Source organism: Patagioenas fasciata, chromosome Z (genome assembly GCF_037038585.1).
Source record: "Patagioenas fasciata isolate bPatFas1 chromosome Z, bPatFas1.hap1, whole genome shotgun sequence".
Taxonomy (NCBI): Eukaryota; Metazoa; Chordata; class Aves; order Columbiformes; family Columbidae; genus Patagioenas; species Patagioenas fasciata.
Window position 1 is genome coordinate 6520314 of NC_092560.1, and position 26603 is coordinate 6546916.

Below are 26603 nucleotides of genomic sequence, written 5' to 3' on the forward strand. Positions count from 1 at the left end.
CTAATGTGAAAGGAAACAAATTACCCACATGTCCCACAAGCTGTACCCACTTCCTACAGCAGTGAGCAAAGGCAACAGCAAAACCAGTTTATTCTTCTTGTACTTGGAACACCTAAAGGGATGGACCTTCCACTTCTTCACTTTGTTGATCTGAGTCCTATCATTGCTACGTGACCAGTTCAGTGATCTGAGGCAATGAAAGGAACATGCCTTGACTGTGTTCTCTTTACTTTTTCCCTCTATCCACAATGTTTGCATTTAGGGACCATTTTTATGGAACCCAGTTTTGAACCACTCAGATAAGCGCAAGTTCACTTCCTCTGGCAAAGCTTCGTATCCTGTGGCTCTTAACAGTTGTTCCACATACATCAGCTAGATTGATAAAACAGGTTCTCTCTGTTCATACTTTACACCGCATTTTAAAAGTTAAGCTGTACCCAATCACCACCTCCTCTTCCTTCTCAGGGTGAGGTACTAGTGAGCTCTATGGCACAGGATTGCCTGAAGTGGGTTGAGGTCTTCTTGTTCTTTTCAGGGTGGTCTCACTAACTTCTCAAAATTCCTTCAACATGCAACTGAAGCAAAGTAGGGTAAGAAACGTGCTGCGAGCTGTTAGTGTGCAGAGCCTCTGGGATGTTTGCCTGTTGCTATAAACCCCGCAGAGAGCTTCAGGGATTTATTCCTCCTGCACCTGGTCCAAGACATTACCGGAGATCTCTGCAGCTATATAGGTCTTGCTAAACTGCATATCTGAGAAAAGCACAGAGATCTACCTTCTTAGTAAAACAATAAAAGCTAGAGAATTGATATCTGGTGGTAGCTTCCTCAGTAAGGCAGCTTAAGCCCTTTGCATAGCTTCTTCTTCACAGCGAAAAGGAAGCACAAGAGGAGCCAACAGCCTTGTGGTGAATGCCATGACCTTGAGATGCTCACCTGCTCAAATGGATTTTATCCATTCTGATACTGGACTGTGAAATAGTAGAGGACATTAGCTTTATTATGTTCAGCACTCTCTGGTGTTTCATTTAAGATAAACTTCTTTATCGTTCTTTTTCTTCAAATGGACAATGTTGTTCCCTGAGCATTACCACGCCCGATGTCTTCAGTATTCTGTGGTCATTCCCAAACTGATCAAAAATCCACAGATCTCCCATAGTACAGTCCCTGACATCAGGCTGGAAATAATTCCCTCATGCAGGAAATAGCTGGGCCATGTAGCTACTGACGGTTGCTGTGGAGAAGGGCAGAACTGCCTTGTTATTCAAAGTTTTCCAAACTAAGTCACACGCAGGAAAAGGGAAGACAACATTTCTTCTGCCGCTTTTGAGCTATGCCTGAAAATCTTATTCCTTCTGCTGCTGCACGAGTGCAGCATATGGAGGCTTATGCCATAGGACGTTCCAAAGAAGGGGCTTTTTTCTCTTTCTCTGCTCTCAAGTTGTCCCTAGGAGAACATTGCTTGCAAGTCACCTTCCATTACCAAATATCCCCATCCTAGCCAAACACCCTTACTTCAACGGACAAGAAAGAGTGGGTTTGGTGTTTGTGACATTTTTACTCTCCATCTTCACCTTAAAAACGTCTCTCCTGCTATGTAGTATGAATGTTGCTGCTTCCTATATTTCTTAAGTGTGCTCTGATTTTGACCTTTAGACAGATGAAGCACCAAAGAAGTCCCTCAGCCACAAGCAGCGCTTGACTTGCATACACTCTTGATCGGGCTGTATTGAAACAATCAAAACAATGTGGACTCCAGTAATGATGAACATATACAGTGCTGTCTCAGAACAGGAATTTTCCAATCTCCAGCTAAAATGAAGTCATAATGCCAAACCAAAGTGGCACAGCCAAAGAGAAACAAGAAAGGTGTGTGAAACAAAGCCAAAATGGAAGAGCAAATCTGAAAGAAAATGGTCAAAACCAGAGCGAAACGGTCAACACGTGTTTTGAGTCAAGCAAAAAAATGTTTTGCTGAAAGATTTGCCAAAACCAATACAGGTTCATGAAAGAATTCAGCTTTAATAAATCGGTGTTTCTCAGCAAAACTCAGATTTACGTTTCAAGAATTCAACTACCTCTAAAGTTCATCAAGTTCAGTTTTGTTGCAGGTATGTAAGACAAAAACTGTATACATTTTGATTAGTACATTTCTGGATTGCAGTTTATTCTACAGATGCTGTACGTATAAAATGCCCCTTCCAAAGTCAGTTGAAATCTGTGGCAAGATTCCTACAAACTTCAGTGAATTAGACCTGCCAAGAGTGGAGGGGCTGAAGGATGGAATTATGTAAATAAATAACCTGTAGCTCTATGCAAGAAATTTTAAATACGTGACCATTAAAAATGATCTTTTTTCCTGATAAAATGTTTAATTCTCTTGAAAATAAACGTAAGTGTTCAGTAACAGTTGTTCTATTTTTTTTTTCATTGTAAATAGAAATCCTATATGCTAACACTTGAAAAACTTTTCCTCTGACGATGGCCTCCAAGGAGCTTCAAGTACTTAATCATGTGTCTAACCTGAAATGTTTTCAAGTCCCATCACTTACATGACTCCGTACCTCTCTCTCTCTCAAAAAAAAAAGACAAATAAAAAGTCAGGCTAAAGTCTTGGAGGGATGAGATGAAACATGCGGATAATGTTTCAGAAATTCAGAGCCATGTGGTTTCTGTAGAGTGAAAACCACTTGTGATCAAAGTGAGGAAGGTTTTTTATTTTTTTAACAAGATTTTCAGATTTTAGATCATGTATTATTAGTCTGGGCCGCTTTAATTTTCATAAAGTCAAGACACTTTGTACAATGTAATTTTATAACCAGAACACTACTGAAGTTAAAATCCTGAACTTAACTCTACCATTAAATGTTGTGCAGGTTGGCTGTTTTATTGAAACTAATGCATATCATTTTTAAGTTGGATTTACTGCTTGGGTTACTGTTTTTCATGTATTCTAATAAATGAGATTCCGTTTTTAAAGCGAGTGAAATGTTCAAAACACAGATTACAGTTTCTTTTAACTGCAATTTAAAATGAATATTTTGAGACTTTCCAAAGAGACTTTTAATCACAGGACAGGAGTGAAGACTCGAAGCAGGGCTGAAGAAGGAGATACCCCCTTTCTTAAATGTACAATTTGTCTTTGAAATGACTGAAGCAGATGACTGCTTTGCCACAAATCTGTTACTTCAGATTACTTTGTGTAAATTCAACCATAGGGCTCATCCTTTCTGTGGCATTTGTTTTGGTGGTCTTACTCAGGGAATACAGTATCACTCAGTATGAGCAAAAGTGGCAGACATGGGTCCTTCATCACCGCCGCTTCACTTCAGACTAAATGTGCAACATGTGGTCACAACCCCTGGAGCTGAGTTGATGGGAACTTCGCCGTCTTTCACACAGGAGGCAGAGGAAACTTTACAGGGATGCTGTAAAAAACCCTGAGGTCACCGCATGAACATCTGTGCTGCAGACCTTCGGCTCTGGTGCTACCTGGACAGCTGGCTTGATCCTGCCCTGTTCACAGAGGAACTCAGTGTTTTTTTTTCCCTTAAGCTGACCAAGATCTCATAAATGCCTGTAACAACCTCCCTTTTTTCTTTTTTTTTCAGCAACAGAAGTTTTTCCGTGGTGTGACTGGGTATTCAGGCAAGGCTGGAAACTTAATGATGTAATGTGAGAGACATAATGAGCGCAGTAAGAGCTGTAAGCGCTGGACTGGAGTTACGTGGAAAGAGTCAGGATCTTGGGGAGGACTGTTCTGTTGTCTGGGATGGTGGGAAATGCTGTGTAAAATCTTCACACAGAGCTAAAAGCAGTCAGAGTTCGGGGACAGTGGACTTCACGGGATACACTGTTACCCAGCAACTTTCAAACACAGCTGATGAGAAGTTTTAGAAGAAACTTCCTGGCAAAAGAAGATTTGAAACGAGGAGTAAAATTCAAGCCTCCTGATACACTGTAGACATGTCTCTTTTTTTCTCCCTTTCTCTTTCTCTGCCCCCAAAAAGGGACTGGCTCCAGCAGGAGAGAGTGACTCACTCCACAGCTTCAGGCAGCTGCTTGAGATGTGAAAGACCAAGATGCAAGGCAATGAGTCCCATTACTCACCACTTGCATAAATCTTTTAGCAAAAGCAGTGAAGAGTTACAGCTGGTTCCTGTGAGATCCTGAGCACCTTCTGAGAGGGAGAGAGACCTTTCAGTAACTTTTGAAGTGTGTGGCAGACAGGCAACCCCGTCGAAGGAGGGTACATGGTTCAGCATTACACTTATGCATTTTCCCACTCAAAACCAGATGTATTTGGCAAAAATTGAGTCATCTAGCTAGCAGCATTTAATTAATTCTGATGTAACGCTGACTGCAATTAAAATTGCTAGAGAGCAGCCCTCTGTCTGCCAAATTACGTTGGTTCTGTTTAGTCTTTTTTTCTTTTTTCATTAAAAGGGTTGATAGTCATAGACTGTTTACTTCCTGGGATGATGAAATATTTATTCTCCATGTATCAAGGGCAAGAATTTGCAGAAGTAGTTATACAAAAAGGCACTAACCCAATACATATCGAGGATGTTTTTGGAACAAATGGTATATCACTAGAATTCGTTACCTAAAACTTCTGGAAATAACATTGAAAAGGCACATGTTGTTTGAAAGGGGTGAAATTCACACAAACAAGAAGTTGGAATGTGTCCTAAATAAAGACTAGATTACATGCAAAACATCGAGTCCCTATGTTAGTCCTTTAGAGGGACTGAAGAATTTCATCCCCATTGAAGTCAGTTTTGCCCGCAACACTTAAACGGATCATAAACAATTTGGGGAAGGGACGGAAGGAGCAGTATGATAAAATTGTGCTTTGCAGATTAGAGCACACACTCCTGAACTTAACTGGTCCTTATTCCTGTATGCAGTTCCCTTGAAGTTCATTAGGACTGCTTCCACATGCAAAGCTTTGGAACATCAAAAAAAAAGAAGTGAGAACTGCCAGACTGTAACATTACACCAGATGTTGGGATTGTGTTCTCAAGCAGTGAGGTTTGAGCTTTCAGTGCCTGAGTTGGAAAGATCTGCAGCTGCAGTTGGTTCATCACCCACAAAAATGGGGACAGTAGAGGCTGCACATTTCAGGCAGTTCTGACTTACATTCACAGGACTGAGTCCAAAAACTCTAGATACACAAACTTAAAGACCAAGTCCTGAACTTTTAACTCAAGTAGCCTTTACACCTTAGTGGTAACTGTACTATTTGCAGCCACAGGAACTTCATTGAACAAAGAGAAACTGCTCAGCCATCCAAGCTCCCTGTGCTGCCAAAGAGGCTGCAAGCCTCAGGGAAGCAGGACGTTCCGCTGGGAAGAAGCACTCCGATCTCTTAGATGTGATGCACCTTCCAACAGTATCAGTGTCCTCTTGCACCAAGAATACTCCTGTGATAGAAGAAGTCTTGAAGGACGGAAGTAACGTGATGGGATCCTCTCTTAACACACACACACACACACACACACACACACACACACACACACACACGCACGCACGCACACACTATAGCCGGTCTGTGGTATTTGAAAGGGCTACACTGAAACTTACATATTGCACATCATGAGATGCATGGATGGGTTTCTGGAAGTGTAGGAAAAGATTAAGTAGTGATCACTAATGACAGAGAGAAACGTAGTAGGGATGTTCTGCAAGAGGCTAAACAGATGAGAGCAGGACCTCCTCGGTCGTGATCTATGAAGCACTGCTACTTCCAGGAAGGCCTGGGAGACAGGCGTAGATCTGTAACTGGTGCACAGGTGAGATGCCATAGACATGAGAAACTCAGGTACACTAGAAGTGAATGAACCTTTTGAAACAAAAGGAACCTATGCAAGGGTAGGCGGCATCACAATATAGCAGAGCCAGACTGCTGGCATTGAAGATGGAAGAAGTTTACAGAGGAATATTTAACCCCAAAGCCAAAGGAAAGCTGACAGGTTTGGAGGAGATATGGGTTAGATTGATGCAGTCTACCAGGTGAATGTGGTGAATGTTTGATGTGTCTTGGAAATACCAGCAGGGAAACAAGCAGCAGTAAGAAAGGAAATTTAGACCATCCACAGTACCAGCTGACTGGCACATGAAACACCAAGTGACCAAGAGAATTCGCAACTGCTTTAGAAACCTAAAAAATACAACGGGACAAAATCCAGACACAGCTTCAAAATTACCAGCAACTCATATACATATATGAAATCCGTAAACAATCTTATTGCTATCACTGGAGACAGCATATCAAGTTAAATAACAGTCAGTTAAGTAGGACATTTCCTCGATTCTTATGTTCATTGACATGGCCCAAAGATACCAAGGTGCATTCAGGCACTGAAATACAGAATGACTGTGGGTACAGTGTGTCACCCTATGTGAAAACATCACCCAGTCTTAAATCTTACCTTAAAACTTTGCCTGCCTCTATCTCCCAATATTACTTTAAATCAGTTGGTTTAGCTTGGGTTTTCTCCCTTTTTTGTAAAGCCATAGTGATAAAACAATTTTTTAAAAACTCATGCACACAGCAAGAACAGAAACAAAACACATTAAATAAAACAATTTTCGGGGTTAGAACAGTGAGCGTACTGAAAATTATAACTTAAAAAAAAGCTTACGTTCATAGCAGTAGGCATCAAACTTGCTATCTGGGTAAGGAAAGCCTGTTTGGTTCTCATAGCGATACAGGGTTCTCACCCCAAGTAAACCTCCACCACACTGGGGCCTTGCCACCGAGGCTGGGTACCGAACGCTTCCATCCGCCAGCCAGCCATAGTCACACTGGTCAAAGCCATTCCTCCAGGCAACATACATGTTCCCAACAGAGGCAAGAACGCCATCTCTTTTCCGACACAGCTCTTTAGCTTCCTCAAAGGTGAGCTTCTCAGGGACTGAGACATGAACCACTTCATCTAGAGGAAGAAAACAAAGATAGCAAAGAGTGAGTACAACATTCCATCCTCAAGTCACCTTAGTGTGCTTCTTCCAGTCAACGTCCTGCAAGGATGGAGTTGTTTGGGTTTTCTTTTCTTTTTCCAACATTTGTTTGAATAGCTTTTTACTTAGAAAAAATCAGAGAGTCAGAAAATCATATGTCCCAGATTTGAATATGAAAATGAACCTACCACAAAGCAGTGATGAAATACACTACAGTTGGAGATTGAGTCCCTCCCTCAGTCTCTAGGCAGAGGTAACAGCCTTGAAGCTCCTCTGTGACCTCTGTTGGAGTAGACTTTGCAACATACCACGCTAACTAAATCCAGTCCAACAGAATTTACTTTCTCAGTAAAACAATCTTTTACATCTGCACACCTCTTACCTGACCTTTTTATTATAGACATCACTAGAATCTCGCTTGAGACACAAAAACAGCGCATGTTCTTCACTGGCTGCTCCACAGCAGCTTCTAATGTCATATTTTCATCAGTTGTCATCTAAATTCATGGGTAAACAAAGGTTAGGGAATGCTCTAGACATGTTGCGTGCCCTTTTGGGTGAAAATGTTGAATTAGTCTAGAATGCCACTAGTATAGTTTGACTTTCATGGAATAAAAATTTGTAAATAATAGCCTTCCAATTAGAAACTGAAACAAAACCAACAGCACATCTAATATTTTGCTTGCAAAATGAACCACCATTATGCAGTTGGCTTGGTTGCCTCAGTCACCCAAACACTATAAAGAAAATCAAGGCTCTAATGTTCATATCCTGGCAATGAAACAGTAAAATGACTCCTTTACATTTTTTGCTCAAACTTCAGAAAGGACTGATGAGACATAAAATCAACATATTCAGATGTAGAAAAGAGTGAAAACTGAAAATATTTGTTACAAGACAGTAATTCCCTTCCCTAGCTACAGTAGGCCAGAACATAGCAATGACTTGCAGGAGAGCACTGCTAATTCATATTGAACGTGCAATCTGTCTTACCTCTGCAGCTGTCTCAAGCCAACCCAGCGAAAGGCAGAAACTGCATCACCACAAGCAGTTTCATTCACATCAATATTACGCTTGTTTTGGGCTTGAAAGGAATACAAGCGTGAAAGGAGGCAAAGTGCCAATTTTCTTTTTCCTCCTCGCTAGAAACTGATTTGTTATTACAGCTGTAATATCAATTCCATATTGTAAGGTTCTTTGTGTTGTAGGTAGCTACTAACTTAGAGGTAAAGGGACAGAGCGTATCTACTGGACACACTTTAAAATAAGGAAAGCGAAGAATCATTCACCCTCAGACACACAAAAATCTTTCATTCAGCTCTTCAGACCACATGGATAATGTACTTTCTTATTACACGTTTCTGCAGAAGACAGTTTTTTCCACACCAAGGGGCATATCTGGTATCACGGCCAACACAGAATGATGGATGCAGTTGTGCCACCATATCGTCCCAGCAGCAGCATCATGAAACAATGGAGCACAAAGAAACCTCTTCAAGGCAATATGTTCTGTTCTCAGAAATGTTCACTTATTCTTTCACAAAGCAGCCATTATATATATGAAAATTAGTAGTTAAAATGATTACAATTAAATAGCAGATAATATCAGCCCAGTTAGACAAGGAGACAAGTAAGAAAAACAATGTGTTTTAGTGGTTTTCTAGTAACAAATATGATGGATCAAAAAGTGAATGACGTTAAAAAAAATCTCACAGTGTTCCTTCTAGGACAAACATATTGAAAACACAGGAAAACAGCTAAACAGTGCAAGATTAAGGGCAAAGCAATTTTTCTATCAACTAATCCAGATCACTGCCTCCAAATGGAATTTGTGCATAACGCCATTAGAGGTATTTATTCCTCTGAACTGTCTTCTGCTCTCTGTTAAAGCAAGGAAACTTAGCGAATGACTATAAGACTTCAAAATGCAGGGTTCAATCCGCACTTGTATTAGAGAGGTCACTTGGCAGAGAACTTATTCATCCAAGTTACACAGAAGCATTTCTATACAGAAATATGCCTTAATTTTTTCTTGCAGTATGCCCCTATATGCAATATTGATAATATTGCACATTTAAAAGATGGTTGCTTATCTTTCTTCGTATTTAATCTATCCTACTGACTTCACATGTGTTTACTTGGTTCGTCTATTAAAGTCAGCTACTGTCATATGGATACCATTTTTCCTAAAGTGTATTTTGCCATAAAAAATAAATTATAAATAAACCCATGTGTTAAGAAAAAATAGAGCCTAACCAGAATAGTTCACCACTCCAAAGTCAGGTTCCTTGCCAACCCTTTGGTATATGAAAGAATTTGTGAAGATAAATGCACCAAGAATGCAAAAAGGCACCAGAGCAATCAGCAAAATGTCCTTATTGTCATTCCATCATATACCAAGGAAATATTCATTTATTTCAGGAACACTGGTGATAAGATAAAGGGTACAAAGACGTTAAAATATGGTAGCTTGCCATTGCTCTTGTTAAACAGTGTCTTGCTATGATTCCAAGCTTCCTATTTTTAAAAAAAATCTGGTAAAGTGCAAAAGTCAGATTCTAAATTGTGGTAATTTAAGCTAAGAGACACAACTCCGCAATTTGTCTGTCCAGTTTGAAAACAAATTAGAATTCTGTATGATTGAGTGTGCATTTAATGTGCATAATAATTGTTGGGATGAAACGTAAACAAAAAGCCAGAGTTTAATAGAGGCCTTCTTACATAAATCCAAAAGCAGCTAAAAGTTCTGCTGCAACCTCCCAAAACTACACTACAAAAAAAAAAAAGGAAAAGGTTCATGTTTTCTGCTGAGCGCTTAAGAAAACAGTGCCCAGAACACTTCTTAAGATGAACAGCATCAGTTTGATTCACCACAGCCCTAAATTATGCGATGAAAAATTCTGCACAAACTTTCCTGCGTTCTTCACCTGGATTAGTCTGTGGGCACGTGTACTTCATGCACAGCAGACTGATCACTTCAGGGATAAGGTGACCCACAAAGCACAGAGACAGCTAATCAGGACCTACTGCTGGTGTACAGTAAGTGTGGCCACTTGGAATGTGCAGGGATAACATTTTACTACCCATGTCACCTCTCTGACATGATTAGAGCTGAGACACTTGCTCACCACTGATATCCTTGGTGAGAAAGTGATGGCTGCCAAATTATTGATATTTTGTGTGTATGTTTTGGAAGCATCACTTGAGAATCCCCCACCTCTTTATCCTCATAGGAATGTGGAAATTCAGTTTATCGTATGTCCTACTTCACTATCAACATCGCTTTTCCTTTCATAGTGAGAACTTGGGTTGGAAACCACATTGTTCCCCAGACACCCTTCACAAAAGCAGGGCAATAGAGCTGAAAACACAGAAGGTGGCATGTGAAGAAAGGTGCTTGTCTCTGGAAGAAGAACAGTGAGAAGTTCCAGGAATTTCCTCTGGCACTGCCAAGCAGTGGGAGAAAAATCATGCAATTGAGCTCAGGTTCTGCTGAGTTCTTCCATAGACTCAACCTCAAAAGTGACAGAGGTTTTCAAGAGGCCATGGAAAAAGGACTTGTGCTCCAATCCTGACTTCCAGCATGTCAAAGTAGCTGAAGCATCTTGACTATTTCAAAATAGCAAGGAGAAAAGGGTTTGACCCTTGCACAGAAACTTCGTCTAAAGAGCAAAAAGGCTAATAGTGATGTTAGCACTACATATTTAATCCATGTTCTCTCTAAAATTAACTCCTACTTTTGGAAGCACAACGGGTTCCACATTTACCAGGAGGATTCACCCTGTCACAGTATACAGTACCTTTATTATGATGTCTGCAAGCACCTCAATTTCCCAGCCAAAATGCTTGAAACAAGGAAATTAAGAGAAAACTCATCTGGTCCATAAACACATGACATAGTTGCCAACACCAGCAGGGCAGGTTCAGTTTTTGTGTGCGTTAAAAGCCATGTGCAATGTTTTTATAGCTGGAGTACACTCTGGGTAACTTAGCAATATTATACATGCAAACCCCAGGGCTTAGACCAGCAGATGAACAGAAACTGTTCCTAAAGCACCAGGGGGTGAAATGGAGCCTGTGACAATGTTTAGCCTACAGACAATAATGTAATGTATATTATTGCTGGCTCCTGTTTAAAACGAAGCTTCAGGTCGATCATCCAGCCTCAGCGGTCAGAGCACCTGAAGATTCCCCAGGATTTTCCTGCTGCATCTGTTTGTTTTGCTTGGGTGAAACAGACACCTGGTGAAAGTTATGCTTTTTTGCTCTCTTTCAAATATATCAAACTAGATAAAGAGGCCAGGTTTTTCCTCTTGAAGCTGATTCACTACAACCCCCAAGGAAACAGCTTAAGATCTACAGACTTATCAGCTAGTTTTATAGCAAGCTTCATTCCTTTGAAGGTTATTTCAATTATTTTCTCTCTCACTGAGCCGGGCATGTTTGTAAATGTGAATTTCATGAATCACACATCTTAAAAGCAAGCACAGAAATCAGGGCAGGCTAGAACCATAGCTGGGGGTCAATACACAACACATATCGACTAGGGTAGAAGTAATGAATCTGTGTGTGAGCTCTCCAGCATAGACCTCACCAGTAATTTCTTTTTCCATAGATGAAACCACAATTAAGAGATCAGTGGGCTGCTCCTTCCTACAGGTAATCTTTGAACTTGACTACGTGGTACTCTGTTCCCAGAGCAAAGCATCATCATCTCCACACACCATCACCTACTATACCAGGCACAATAAAATGAGCTACAAGTCACTTGTGCCAGGCAGACAAAGGCATCACATGCAAATCCATAACAAAAGTTTAACAGATGTCTAAAGGATTCTTCCTAACTGAAAAAAAGTCTCCCACTGCATGGTTTTAACACATCTGGTAACACGCCAACTACTGTGAATGGTGGCTGGTCAACCACCTATGAAATATCCTTGCTATTATCCAGCCCATGTGAGGGAATGGCGAATACTCAGGAGACACATATTTATTTGGCTATAATATTTTTAGTGTTTTTCCCCATTTTGTTCTCCCAGAGCAACAGAAGACTTCATTATTAATGCCTCATCTAGAAGGTGGTGCTCACAAGCTTTACCTTGTGGTTGGGTGCTCAGATTGTACAACCTCCACTGGCTTCACATGAACGAAAGAAAAACACAGGAATATCCAAAGTGATACTAATACACAAAACACTCATTAGTCCCATAGATGGAAACACTTAACTCTAACAATTTTAAATACACAAAACCAAAATGTTCCAGTACGTTTCTATCTCAGCTTCTGAGTAGTGTTCTTATTTGAGGAGAATAAACACTATCCCCCGCTAAGAATTTGGCAGTTCTCCTTTTTTGAGTGTAATGAGTCTCTGGTGAAGTCCAGACCTGTTCATCAGTTGTTACTGAGGGATGGTGGAAAGCAAAGTTGTCCTTATGGGGATGTTAGAGCTCCAGGGTTCTGCGACTACAGTTGCAGATCAGGGTGCCCCAGGCACAAAAGACATCTAAAAGTGACAAAATATCATGTTTTCTGATATTATATGGAAAATTCTAAGGACATTTCCCCACCTGCAGCTGTAACGTGATGTCACTGCTTCTCGTGAACATTTGGCCATGGCCACGTGGTTGGCAGTTCAGTGCCCAAGCATGAGACAAGGCAGTCATATTTCCCAAACTCCACAGATAAGATGCCTTATCTCAGCTGCAGGTCTCTTCCTCGTGCTGCTCCTGTTAAGGGCTGGTTCTCTGACATGCCAGGCTAGTAAAGATGTATGCTTAACAAAGCCACAAATTATGAGAAACACTCTCTAGGACTGGAAAGTCATAAAAACCAAAGGAGATAGGTTCAACTTTAAAGAAGGCAGCTAGACAAGCTAAAGAAGTCTTTTTCTCTTACACGTTAGAACAAGCTAGTAGATTCCTTTTGATACACATCAATGATGAGTTAATTAAACCCTCCTGAATGCTTTAGGTCTATTCTATGCAAAACCGTGGACTAAGCAGGAATCCATTGCCTTTGACAAGGCTGGAAGAGTACACTTTTCTCACAGGCTTGCCCTCCAGCATGAAGAGTAGCACAGCAACTGTGATACCAAGCCACGCATAAAACCAGCCGAGGTATCATTTCCTTATTGGTTTACTCTATTTGGGCTCTATAATCCTCTTGAGAACACTTGGATCTGTGACAGTGCATTAGCTCATACAATTCCAGACTGGAGAAGTGTCCAGTATAAGCCAATGAAAAGGCTGTGATCCTATCCCAGGCCCTGATACCAGAAGAAAATACACTTTACTCCATGTCCCTGTTTTAAAATCTAATCAAATTGTTGTTGTAGAATAAGAATGGACCATGGAGAATACCTTTAGCTGACAACAACACAGAAGAAACTTCTCACCTGAAGCCATATTTTAAGACTATGACTTCTTTAATTATTATTCACCTCACGGGAATTTCCATGATGATAACAAAACTGCACACGACTAAGTGGAAAGAATTTAAAGGACATCTGGTTTTGGTTTTTCTTTTTCTTCCCTGCACTCACTGTAGGGAGGGAAATGGTGCATGGGAGGAAGACTATATAATCTTCCCCACAGCCACCCCAAAATAACTTTCTTAGCATGAGTCCCCATCTGCATATTACATAGGCTTGTTAGACATATATGGCTTCTTGCTGGCTTTGGCCAGAAGACAATGCTGCATGGAGTATTTTGTGCTTTGGCTGCACACCACAGACTAACAGCCCCTCACTTCATCAGTGGGCTTTGTAGAGCAGAACTCTCTTTGTCTCCCTTTCTGACAGCACAGCACTGTCAAATCAATCACGTACGTGCTTCTCTGAAGACAGATCCCTCCCCACCACCCGTGTCCAGTCAAAGAATTACTCCACAGAAGACGCTGGTGCAGACAGCACTTCAATTGGAGGTGCTGAGGAACCTCAGAGTTACATCCAAACCTTTGCAGCTCAATCACTTTAGATTAAACTCTTTATTAGTAAATCATCTGCTGCAGTTCGAGGTATTCTAAATGTTTTTGTTAGTGCTTAGTACACTGAAATACATGATGAAATATGAGGAATGCAAATGAGTTTGTAATAAGAGACCATGCTCAGTACTTATTTAATAATATTTTGACTCCAGATTCTTATTTTCATCACTAAGAACCTCAGAAATTTTAAATGCTTCCCATGATTATTCTTATGTGCTTTTTAGCAAAACTCAAAATATTTAACTTACAATTGTGCAGTCTGTAATCTATCTGGCTTTCCACAGAACAAGGAAATGGTAAGAGCTAGCCTAGACAACTGGTTTTAATTTAAGCTTATAGTTTGTGTTTCGAGAAGAAATTCATGTCTCTGGTTAACTTTGTGATTTCATACGGCCAGAAAGGAAGAAAATTGAAATGGTGTTGCTCCCACAAATTCTCAGTGCAAGTACCCAAATTAGTACTGTAAATTCAATACACATTTATGTTAAAATGTACTGCAAGCATTCCCACCACCATTTATGGCCTTCTGGGCTAGATAACACATTAATAGTGGCAAACAGACTAATAACTGTTCAATGATTTCCACGATTACATTCTCATTATGGCCAGATTTTGATATCATTAATCAAGCATCATCTCATTCCATGAATAGTCATCCCACTGACACAGGCTCTCCAAATAAGGACCTATTTAGTGCACGTAAGTCTAACAGATTTGGCATTGAATCAGAATAGGCTATGCAGACATGAACTTTCAAATTCACATGGAAAAAAGTCATGTTTAAGCACAGCTCTACAATATGCTAAGACCATGAATGCCCTTCATTATCGATGAAGTGTTGAGAGCACACTACAAGAGAAAGTTTACACCTTGCAGAATCTGCCTTAGGCGAATAGAGCAATCAGAAATTTGTCATAACCTTAAATCCTGAACTGTACAACTTCTATCAATGTGTTAAAATACAGCAAACAAAACACAGGATCTACTTTACCGCAATGTTCACTTTCCATTTACTTCGGTTGACATTTTATCTAATTGTCTTCTGTGGATGAGTGGTTCCAAAGTGTAATCTCATTGGTGTAACTTGAAACAAGCTGTACATTTGACATGAACCTTTGTTCTTACAGAAACTGCTTGTGTTATATAGGCAGAGCCATCGTGGGTCCTTAGCCCCATCCTAAAAAGGAAGTCTGGCTCAGAGGCCCAGGTGTCTGTGAAGGCACCAAAGAATAATTTATCCTGCACTATACCATGATGTGATACTGTGTCTTTCCAGCATGCATCTGTTTGTCTTTATATAAACAGAATAAATTAACTCCTCTGCATGTTAGTATAGCATGCCTGTACCTTATATCCATAAAACCATCACTCTTTATGACTACTGGAAGTTATGTTCTGACTCTAGCTCTCTTGAAAACTTCTGAAAAAATAGGGAAAATAAATAAATTCATACATAAAGGGTGGGGGGAAGTATCTGTGGTTATCTATTATAATAATCTGCCACTAAAACTGATTGATGTAATCAGAAAAAGAAAAGATTCTTATGTAGCAAGTTGAAGTTGTACAGCTAATTGGCAATCATCACTTCCACAGCAGCCACCTCCACAAAGCACATACAAGATTTTCTTGGTACATAAACAGCTTAAGGATCAGTTTTCCTATGTGCTCAGTGTTGACTCTGCTTTCTTGAAGTCAATGTCAAAACTGTGAAGGAAATTCTCCTCTCTTCTCAAATTCAGCTTACTGTCACAGTATAGTGTTTCTAGTAGCAATGACATTATCTATTAACATAACAAAACATGCAGCTCTCATTCATCACACTGTTTTGTCTCTTTCAGTGCAAAAAACTGTACAATATGTACCAATCTAAGAGGAAGTAACCTTTCCCTAATTTATAAGGAAAGATACTGGAACATTTTTATAAATGCATATTTTGAAAATAATTTAGATAAAGTCTAGGTCAAATGCACTTTATCTTTGGGAAGGACAGTGATGGAACTGGCAGGCATCCTTGCCTCCTGCAGAGTTTCATTCTGAACCTGTACCCATCTCTATGAACATGCTGTTATCACACAACAGGCTTTGTAATGATCTTGGAGAGCTTCAATGAATCCCAGAGGAGAAGTGGTCATTCACAATCTTCAAGTGAGACCTACAAGCCCTCGTAAGTCTTTAATGCTTGTCTCATGCTATAGAGCTTTTTAAGATATAGGCTGAAACTGTGCATTCCCACAGGAGACTACTGTGCAAGGAAGAAGGTAAAATGAATATGCTTATTGTTACTTGGGTTGATAGACCAAATGTCCCCAATACTCAGTGCTAACTTGTATTTCTTAAATGTTGAAGGTTTCATACCCAAGCAGAAGTCCAGCTGATAGGCCACAAAGACATGCATATTTTTAAACAGATCATCACCCACAATAAGTGGACAGAAACGTATAGTTATCCAGAGAGGACACATAGCTCATAAATCTTGGTCAATTAAATTTTGTAACAAAGAATCAGGTAGTGTTTATGAGAAACCAAAATCCCATGCATGTACATCTGCACCAAAGAAGACTGCACAGTTGCTGCAACATCTTTGAACCTCATGGCCTGGTTCCAGGTCATTCTGGCTACAGAATAATAGCCTTCAGTTCTGACTTTTTAAAATATTCATTTTTAAAAGCTCAGTGAGAATATTTGACCCTGAGAAATTGCTGGCTCACATGCATCCAGGATAAGCTTCTCCATATTATTTACACTCTTTTGTTCTTAAGAGGGAAAAGTACTGCTCTTCATCCAGGAATGATACAAATTAGTTGAAATTTCTTTTTGTAAACTAGGAAAGACCCAAATTGAATTTGTAAACTTTGGTTCAGAGATGATTCAGAATTCAATCCCACCAAGTACTGATGGAGCACCAGTCATGAACTCCAGGTGTTCAGATGTGCTGGTTACTGACAGATATAGGCGGAACACAGGTAAAATTAACATGATGCTGAGCACTAACAAAATTCAGTCACTTAATTTTCAAAGTTCCAAAGTTGATATGTTTTTCTTAGTCTTTGCAAGACTTGTATCACTTGTATTTTATATATCTCCAAGACGAGAACAACCTGTGGTAGATCCTCAGCTACTAAAGGTAAGAAATGCTTTCTGCTTTCAATGACTAAAGTCTCTCTAAGTCATCAGCAGCAGAAAACTCTGCATGGTCTAATATGTTTTTTGCTCTGACAGAGAATACAAACACTGAGCACCTTAATTTTGCAATTGCTTGTTACAAATCTATGTACATACACAAAGCCAGGCTTGTTCAGAGCCATGGCTGATTTATTGCTCTGCTGACTTCAAGAGCACTAAACTCAATGCACATTAGTCAGGCATCAGCCCAAAAGATATTTAATTAGAAACTATAAGCATATTTTTAGAAAGTAACAGCGAAACTGGCATGGAATAAAAACCTGTCAACACAAAAGAAGTGTGACACACTCAGACCACTGCAGTAAATGGAAAATGTACTTTGGTCCTGGTTGCAATGTATTTCCGTATCAGAATGAAGTTCCCATGTGGATAACCAGCACAAAGCCAGAAAAATAATAGGTAACAGGAAAATATATTTCTGCATTTATATTTTAAGCATACTTACTTAACTAGTCACAGTAACATGTAAGCATAAGAATATCCGGTGTCTGGAATATATCTATAGGACCACTGAAAGCATATACTTAAAATTTCTTTTCTGGAAGTGAATCTAAGAAATTATTACAACATCACACATGTAATATGGATTTTTGTGCATGCTAGAACTGCCCAATCACAGAAAAAATTACTATATTTTTCTTTTTACCATCAAACTCTTTCTTGAATTAAGACTGGTCATAGAACCTAGCTATGGATCACAAGGTACCATGGCGTTCACAATGTGATCCACCTTTTAAAGTCACCATGTGGCAGAATTATAATCACTCCGCTGCACTAGAGCCATTTAATTAGCAGCTTTTGCAAAAACTATAGTTGTACTACAGAATTGCAAAGAATTTTATTAAAGAAGATGCAGATTCCTTACTGGAAAGATTTTGCTTGTTTGTTTCTTTTTATTGCTGAGAAGCCCTTTTTTAAAAATAGATATTACTAAACATAGATTGCAATTAAATATCTATCTAATTTTATGTCATGGCCATGTAAAAAAAACCTTAATTGTGTACTTTATGAACTATAATACAGTTAGCACATGTACTATATCTATATTTATATATATATTATATTTAGCTTCTCAAACATTAAGCGTTTCTTCAAAAATCCTTTTATAACATTCAAAAATAAGATGCTTCAACAGCAGCTTTGTCAGATCTACTGCACTAACTATAGCAGCTTTAAATCTGACTATCTCTTTGTAGACTCCACATTTGCCTTTAATTAAGGCCTGCTAGACCACAAACTATAGGTTCACTTCATTCAGCAATTCTCTTCAGGTTCAAAACAGTCAAGACTTATTTTACACAGAATTTCTTATTTCTTTGACTTTCCACATTAGAGTCTCCAGTCAGTTTTTAAATCTTGCAGTGCAGAGTAAATATGGATCTATCTTACCTTCCATGTGTTCCACATAGCAATACACATCATAAGTCTCATTAGGAAAACGGCGCCCATATGTTCTGACTCCTTTCTTTCCCATTTTATCTCCAAAACAGCCAACTCTTGGATGTCTAATTGGATACCTGGAATGCAGCATGCTCATATTTATTATTACAGCAAGTTAGGATTTTAAGTCTGTACAAGCTAAGCATATTAATTTTGCGAAGCTGTGTCAAGAGGCCTTTTAAATGTCTCACCTAACAGTCTGGTCAGACAACCAGCCAGCATCACATTGCTCAAATCCATCTTCATAGGCTGCTTTCAGTTGTTCTGGGCTCGCTATGACAGCACCATTGTCCAGACAAGTCTGCTGAGCTTGTGTAAAATTCAGAGTGTACCTGCTGGTTGCTGCACGATAGTGAAATACAACACCTGAAAAGACAAAGAAAAATCTCACATTAGTGACACATTTTGCATCGTTTCTGCAGCCATCATCATGCTCTGACTTTACCTAGGTATTGTTACAATGCTGAGAACAGAGGGGTACAATAAAAATAGTAAAAGGCTAATAGATGTGCTATTATATAAATGATGTCCCCCCCTCTAGTGGCTGGTACTAGTAATTATAACACCTTATGTTATTGGTAAAATTAAATTCACTGTATACATAGGAAAAATTAATTAAGCATATATGCATTTTCACAGTTGTATTACAGAAAATAATGATTTAAAGGAAAAAAAAGAATGCTAAAATATGTCAATGATACCACATAGTTACCCAGACTGGTTCAGTTCCAAGTACTGGTCAACTAATGCCACACCAGGCAAGGCTGCTGATGCCAGCAGTGCTACCCAACACGTTGGCTCCTTGGCCTACATGATACATCCAACTGTGAGTCAAACTGAATGACCGGACAATACTAAGCACACCTAGTCTTCGGAAAAAGTGAGCTTAAAAATAAGCTTTTTGAAGCAGTCAGCTGCAGTAAACCCACACAGAAGTGTCAACAGTGAATGGGGGATCCCCCGAGTGCTTGAGGCCTGGTAGGTGCAGTGAGACACATGACCAATGGGGACACCAAAAAATTATGCTTTTGATACAAATTTGTTAATTTGCGATGGTCCTAATGTCTGTTCTTATGTGCCAAAGCTCACTACAAATATAAAATTTATAAATGTATGTCTGTTGGTCAGGTTTTCATAACCATGTTTTCTTGTGCACACTACAAATAACACAGACAAAACAAAGCCTGCTTTTGTTTGGAGCCTTTCTGGTTCTGGAAAGAATCTCGACAATTGTAAAGGTTACTTCGGCGCATCAGATGTTTGCAGAGGGAGGCCTAGAGTTAAGATGGTTTTGGTTAGGACAGGATCTGTCTAGAAGCCACATTCTGTTTTCTATATACACATAGTTCCCACTGAATTTGGTAACAGCTGCACATGCACACCTAAAACAAACCATAAAGAGCATCAACTCCAAAGTGGCATAAAACAGACTCGCAAAATCACTTCCCCCCTGTTGCCAGTGTCTTTTACAGCTTAGCATCAAAAGGACGTCTCCTGATGATCTCTGAAAAATAACATTCAGCCTCACTTATTGCACTCTAAAATCTTCAGAAGCATTGCAACACCATAAAACATCCGCTACACAGAATGGCTACAAAGGAAGAAAAATAAAGCATAAAATGTTCCTTTTTTCTGATGATTTTATTGGAGTACTTCATGATGAGGAAATAACACACAGTTTGAGAAAACAGTGGCATTGCAGCAATAATGAATTTAACAACAAGTGTTTGTTACTAGAGCATTGTTGAAAGATGGATGAAGTCTGCTAATTTACAAGTAAATAGAAATATGAATAACTTAATAAAATGTTGATTGAAGAGGTTCCAACATATTTAGAAATACTTTTGTTCATGCAGACAAATTCCATAAAATTTTGCCACTTATCAAAGGTCTGGATATGGCCAATAAATAGAAAATATAAATTTTTCTTCTTGTTGTGATTTACTAGGATATATAAAATTAAAATAGAATACATTATCTGAAAACTACTCACATGTAGGTTAAACATCAATTATCAGACACCAACTTTAATCAAAGCTACTGTCAGAGAAACAGGAAACAGAAGAGGCAACGCTGGGAATCCCCACAGTTCATCACTTAATATGAAGTCACACCAGCTGCAGCCACTAACTGGAAGCTTATGGACCACTAGAGTGGTCTGTAAATGCCATTTCAGAACTACTGATGGAACCCATCATGAACAGTGCTTCTTCCAAGCAACGACATAATTTCAGCTTCAAATTGACCCAACTGTTTGGCAACAGTGACAAGCGAAGAACACACCCTGAAAAATCATTGTTATGTGTCTATTCCTAAATTAAATACTCCAGGTGCCTGCAATTCCGTCATCAAGACTGTTAAATTCTTAGATTAGTTCCCTGCATTGTTTAGACCAGCCACCATAACGTCCTTCCACACAATTTCTGGGCAGACTTCAGGAGCAAGCAGAGACCAGGGACAACTTCCAATGGGCACCTTCATCCTGTGCTGGGGACCAGAAGATATAACAGCACAGATGGGGGCCACATCATTCCAGACCACCCCAGTGCTAAAACACAGCCTCAAGAACGCTTTTTCATTAATGTGGACTATCTGCACCAGGAGAGATTGACAGGGAATGTTAGAGAAGTAGCTTGACAAACTCCGGTATCCCTCCGCTTTCTCTGTTATAGGGCACCTTCCATTGCCTGGTTAGGGCAAATTTACATAGCATTTATACTGTCTTACAATGTGCAAAAATTTATATATATATATATATATATATAGACATGTATAAATACGTGTTTGCGTGCATATTTTCACTTTGTGTACCCTATACGCCACAGTCCTTTACCACATGTTGAACACAGAGCACTACCTCACAACATAAAGGAGCTAGGCAACAGCAACTAATCACACCTGGAATTTAAAAGCTTAAAATAATAAAAATATGATTTAAGATCTTTTTATATAGCTGAGGAATGCATCAAAATATTTATTTTAATATATTCAGAATTTAGTAACATTTGTTGATACTGCGAGCTAGTTACCTAGGTATAAATATACCTAGCTAGGTATAAATAAACCTCATTATATTCAGTGGTACAGTAGTAAATAAAAATGTGAGTTCAAGTGACCTGCTTGATATTCTGGGTTTAGAAATAAGAAACTGGCAAGTTTTACAGAACTCAGAAGCAGATAAAACATTTACCCTGAGTCATAAGTATGAACTATTCACAAGCTGGGCATCTGACTTCACTGCATGTTATTGTTGAACGTATACAAACATTTTAAACCTTTTTTTTTGGTAGCTTTTTTGGTGTTTCTATAGTATACAATATTTAGCACTGACTCCATAACTCAAGGTCAAATCAGAAATGCACAAGTATGTGAAACAGTTTGTTCATTTGATTTGTTGTTTTAGTCTTAATTAAAAAGTATTTTATGTGGATTTAGGGTAATTGTCTCTTCCCCACCCCCCCCAAAGATCACTTAACTGATGCTATATGACTTCATCTGGGCACAAGAGCACTGCTTCTCAGTACAACCACAAAAAGGTTCATTAACTTAGCAGGACACAGCAACATACTTCTCTGAACTTGTATTTTTTTTAAAGCTTCCTACTGCCTAAATACATGAGTGCATTTTCCACAATCAGCTATCTTGCCTCTCATCCCTTCTGTGTTGGAAGCAACCACTGCCCTTCCCAGCTGGCACATGTTCAGGATCTTTGTGATACCTGAATAAGGCAGGACTAAAGAGTTAATATTAACACCAATTTAAAGTAGCTTTTGCTGAGAAGAGCCTTTGGTCATTTGTAAATCCTGGAAAGGAACTTGGAGAATGCTTTGTTCTTCTCACCCTGATCCAAAAGGTAAACTTCACCTATTCTTAGAGTTGAAGGCTCTTCCATCTCCAGTGAGGAGCTAATGGACATAAAAGAGCCTCCAAGATGAATGGGGAGCAGGACATCGGTATGTATAAGCCTGTGCAACAGCTGCAATAATTAGAAGACCCCCTGGGGCTAAGAAGATTAAAGTGCAGGACTTTCATTGTTTCAGTTAGACAGAGAGAGGGGCAAAACCCATTGTCCGAGTTTTTGCACTTTAAAACATTCGTAAAGGATTTTTTTTCCCTTTGTCTATTTCCTCTCTGGAAGAAAAAGCAAGAAAGGAGTTGTCCTAGGAACAAAAAAAGCAGCTAGAAAACAGACTACAGCAGTATAATGTTGTCACTGAACATCTGGCAAACAAAGTCAGTGTAATTACAGGAAGGAGCAGCAGTGTCTGCAAGAAAGAGCACTCACAGGAAAGTAATTTGTAGCATCCAAAATTCACTTCTGTCTGAGCAAGAAAGAATGTCTTCTAATCATTTATCTCTGTCTTAGACCAGAAACAAAAACATTAGGTATTTCACATTTAACAAACTAAGACATGCACAGGTAAGAGCCTGGTTCTGCAATTTCACATTTTTGGGTTGCAACTTTGCCTTATTATTTGCTAGGTATCGTGCAGCAAAACCTTGTGGAACTGCAAGGGAAGGGCTCCTAATACAGATAATAAATAGCAGTTCACTTTCACTAGTGAGCTCACACTGCTGCAACATGGAGTTTTGGAGTCACATGAAGCCCAAATTTCAGAAGTTGTCTCGCACAGCAAAGAATATCTAAAGAGAAAAGACCATGATGGTGGTGGTGGTTATTCTGTTAATTTTTATGTTCAGACCTTCGCCACTGTGGTGCAGATCCCTGAAATAACCCGCAATCCACTGCCAAAGCTACCAAACAGTTTGGTGATCCTCCTAGCCTTTAGTGCAGAAGACCATTTACATCACAAACATAGGACAAAACAGAGGTTACAGGACTGAGCACTGTATGAAAGGAAGGAGTAGGGCAGCATTTTCAGTTTCCTGCATGAATAATTCATTTGCATTCCCCATTCGAGGTTTTGCACCCATCTCCAGATTCCAAGTTAGGCTTTGGCAACCTGGGAAGAACAGGCTCACCTTGTATGAGCAGGACCTCCTTTGCTCAGGCAACTTCTCACCATGGGGAGAGAAAATGCATTTCAACCCCTCTGCTCTATCAGCCCTGCTGCATTCTGCTCTACCTGGACAGGGACCCCTTCCACTAACTCACACGTTGCTTCTCCCTGCAAAATCTTTGCATCTGTCTCCACAAAGCAAGGCAGCTGTGTGCAGGTGTACACAAGCTCTTCTGACCAAGTTGGTCCAGATAAAGAAAGTGATTGATGCTGAGCTTTACCTTTATTTTCCACAGTGGGAAGATTTCTTTACATCTCTATTAATTTCTGAGTACACACAGGTATCACTTACCCCACTCCATTTATTCTGTACTTACTAGGTCACACAAGAGTTCGTGGAGGTCAAGGCACTGCTATTTCAATTAAAATTAATTAAAAAAACAAAACAAAACAAAACAAATGAAAAAAAACACCACAGCCTCTCAGAAATGCCCTCACACTGGGCGGTGACCAACATCCTAACACCAGTCTAGCCATTAGTACTGGCCTCTGCTCTTCCATAGAATCATTTTGGTTAGAAAAGACCTTTAAGATCATTGAGTCCAACCATCAGCCTAACACTGTAAAGTCCACCCTCCTGCATGTGAAGGTGTGCCTAGGATCAAGGCTTTCCCACCAAACATCTACATCCAGCCTGATACAGGAACCCCATCATCCTGCCCATCAGGGGCCATGTTTGCAGTCTCTATGGGATGGACATGGCAGCTTGATCAGAACATTTGCTCCCCTGTTCCTGTCATGCACTGCATGTAGACGCTGGGTCCTTCTCACTGAGGAATGGATTTCCCTCTCTCATTCTTTGATGGCTGCTACCCATTGTGCTCTTTCATTCCCAGCTACAGAAGTCAGAGATTCCTTGGGATCCATGATGTGGGAGAGTAAAATACAAGCTTAAAAATGCAGCAGCCCATGTTAATTTAGTTAGAAAGGAAGCACGGAAGTTCAACATCAAGAGGCAGTAGGGTTTTGAGACAGATAAGTCTAAAAGATTAAATAAAAGCATCTCTTCAAATCCTATACTTAAGAGATAATGAAGGGGAGTTCTGGCTGTAGAGAGAATAAATCAATTACGTTGTCAACACACAATCTCCCAGGGCTAACAGCACAATTGAGTGGCAGCATTCCCACATTGGAAATGACTCCCATTTGTTATCATTATAATGCCTGCAAGAAAGATTTTGCATAAAAATGAAAATGTGAATTACCATCCTCTCTGCTTCTCTAATTGCTACTTCTTTAAGCCCAGGATTTTCTTTATTGGCTTTTTAAAAACAAAGTAAAACTAAAAAGACTAAAAAAGTCTCCCAGATTTCCAGCAGATTTAAACCGAAGCTACCAAAATGAAACCCATGAAAACCGTGGTCTCCCAAAACATCAGTAAGACAAGGATAAAGCACTGTCACTGTTGGTAAAAAACATTCTCCAACAAGGTATTTAAAAAGAACAACAATACTAGAAGCATCCTATTTGCCATTTTGATCGTTTTAACAAGGAGGACTAAAAGAAAAAAAAAAAAGTTCAAATTAGTGGTTTGTTCAGATTTTTCTTCTTGATTGCACATGGTCGTACATGTTACTTTTATGGCCCAATATGATAGCACCACACAAAATAAGAATTTCATTAAATATTCAGTTGTTCCAGAATGAAGAGTACTGTTACATTGCATTCTAAGGCCAGCTTTTTACAAGGTGTCTCGAAGCTCTTTCATACAATGGACTTTGTTATAACTATAGAGAAAGCATAAATATGGACATAGAGAGGTACAGCAATACTTTTATACAATCCTTTCTGTGATTCAACTCACCAAAGTTTGTTTTGCCTAAAGTTTAGGAGTCTAGTCTAAACCAGTCATCTAAATATCTGTATTTGCTGATCAGGGATATGGACTGCCAGAGACCTCACCTTGCCCAAGCATCTCATCAGACCTGAAGTTAGCACAAGCCTGCCTGTTTAGCTTAGACTAGGCACACAAGCTTAAATCGTCAATGATGAAATAAATCTCACCCTGACTTCAGGCTTCCTGATTTCAGACCTGGCATTCAAGCCAAGGTTGTGAAATTGCATTTGGTGAACTATTAGCAGGCAAGAGAACACTTGGGGATGATCTCCAGAAGGCATTACCTGCTGGTCGTCAACTCACCTTGTTCTCAAATGTCTCTACTGGGATACAGCAAAAACCCACCGGCATCCAAAATCAACTTAAAGTGGGAAGGAAGTGGCAGCTCAATGTTAGCTGCTGAGAAAGGAAAAATATCTCTTCTAAGTATCTGAAAGCTCCCGAGACCTGACATTTTCAGACAACAGTGGCAAGGGAACAACTAAAAATGAAGACAAAATAACATTAAGCATTCAAAAACTGTGAGGCCAAGGACTCCTAACACGAGACAGTTTGACTTAGGGGTTTAATAACATCACAAGGGTCAGAAGTAAAGCTCAAAACACTGTAGGAAGATGAAATTACAAGAGCCAAAAACGGAAGAGTTGCTTCTGAGTAAAAGTGAAAATTTTAGGGGGGTGTACAGAGAAGGCAGAAAAGAGAACACGTGGAAGGAAAAATGAATATTGGTGATGTGCTGTATGTATTTCTCTTGTAAAAGAAATAGACGCACGTAACACAGTAATGCTGTTAGATCAATTTTGAACACAAAATATCACTGTCTTGAGAGGTCGATGTAATTAGAGCAGCAGCCAGTGTGTAAGGAAAGCACTTCCCACAATTAGTAACAGGAAAGGAGGTATCCAGTGTGACAGAACTGCACACCAGCCTGCAGACCTGCCGGCGCTGGTGCTGTCCCCCACCCCAAGGACAGCTCTGTGGTTGTGATTAACGAGCTGAACAGGCATCTGGCTGCCCCAAAACTTCCTGTGTGGGCTAAAATTAAGTGTTTCAGTCCTCTCTTTTTACACTTTCACCAGCAGTAAAATTAAAATAGTAACATATAGCATACAGTTCAACCTAACCTCTCTGATCTTAGAGATGACATATATGATAACTTATGTGAATGGGTGCTC

General features: G+C 39.6%; 1 protein-coding gene across 3 annotated transcripts in view; it reads right to left on the minus strand.

The window, feature by feature from the left end:
- The window catches only part of VCAN (versican), a 114882-nt gene that overhangs the window by 65454 nt on the left and 22825 nt on the right, over positions 1-26603 (minus strand). For all 3 annotated transcript variants that reach the window (XM_065861201.2, XM_065861198.2, XM_071802320.1), the window contains exons 4-6: positions 18762-18936; positions 18520-18647; positions 6645-6938 (exon numbers count right to left, since the gene is read on the minus strand). In XM_065861201.2, coding sequence (XP_065717273.1) covers positions 6645-6938; positions 18520-18647; positions 18762-18936 — 597 coding nt within the window. The remainder of the gene's footprint in view (positions 1-6644; positions 6939-18519; positions 18648-18761; positions 18937-26603) is intronic.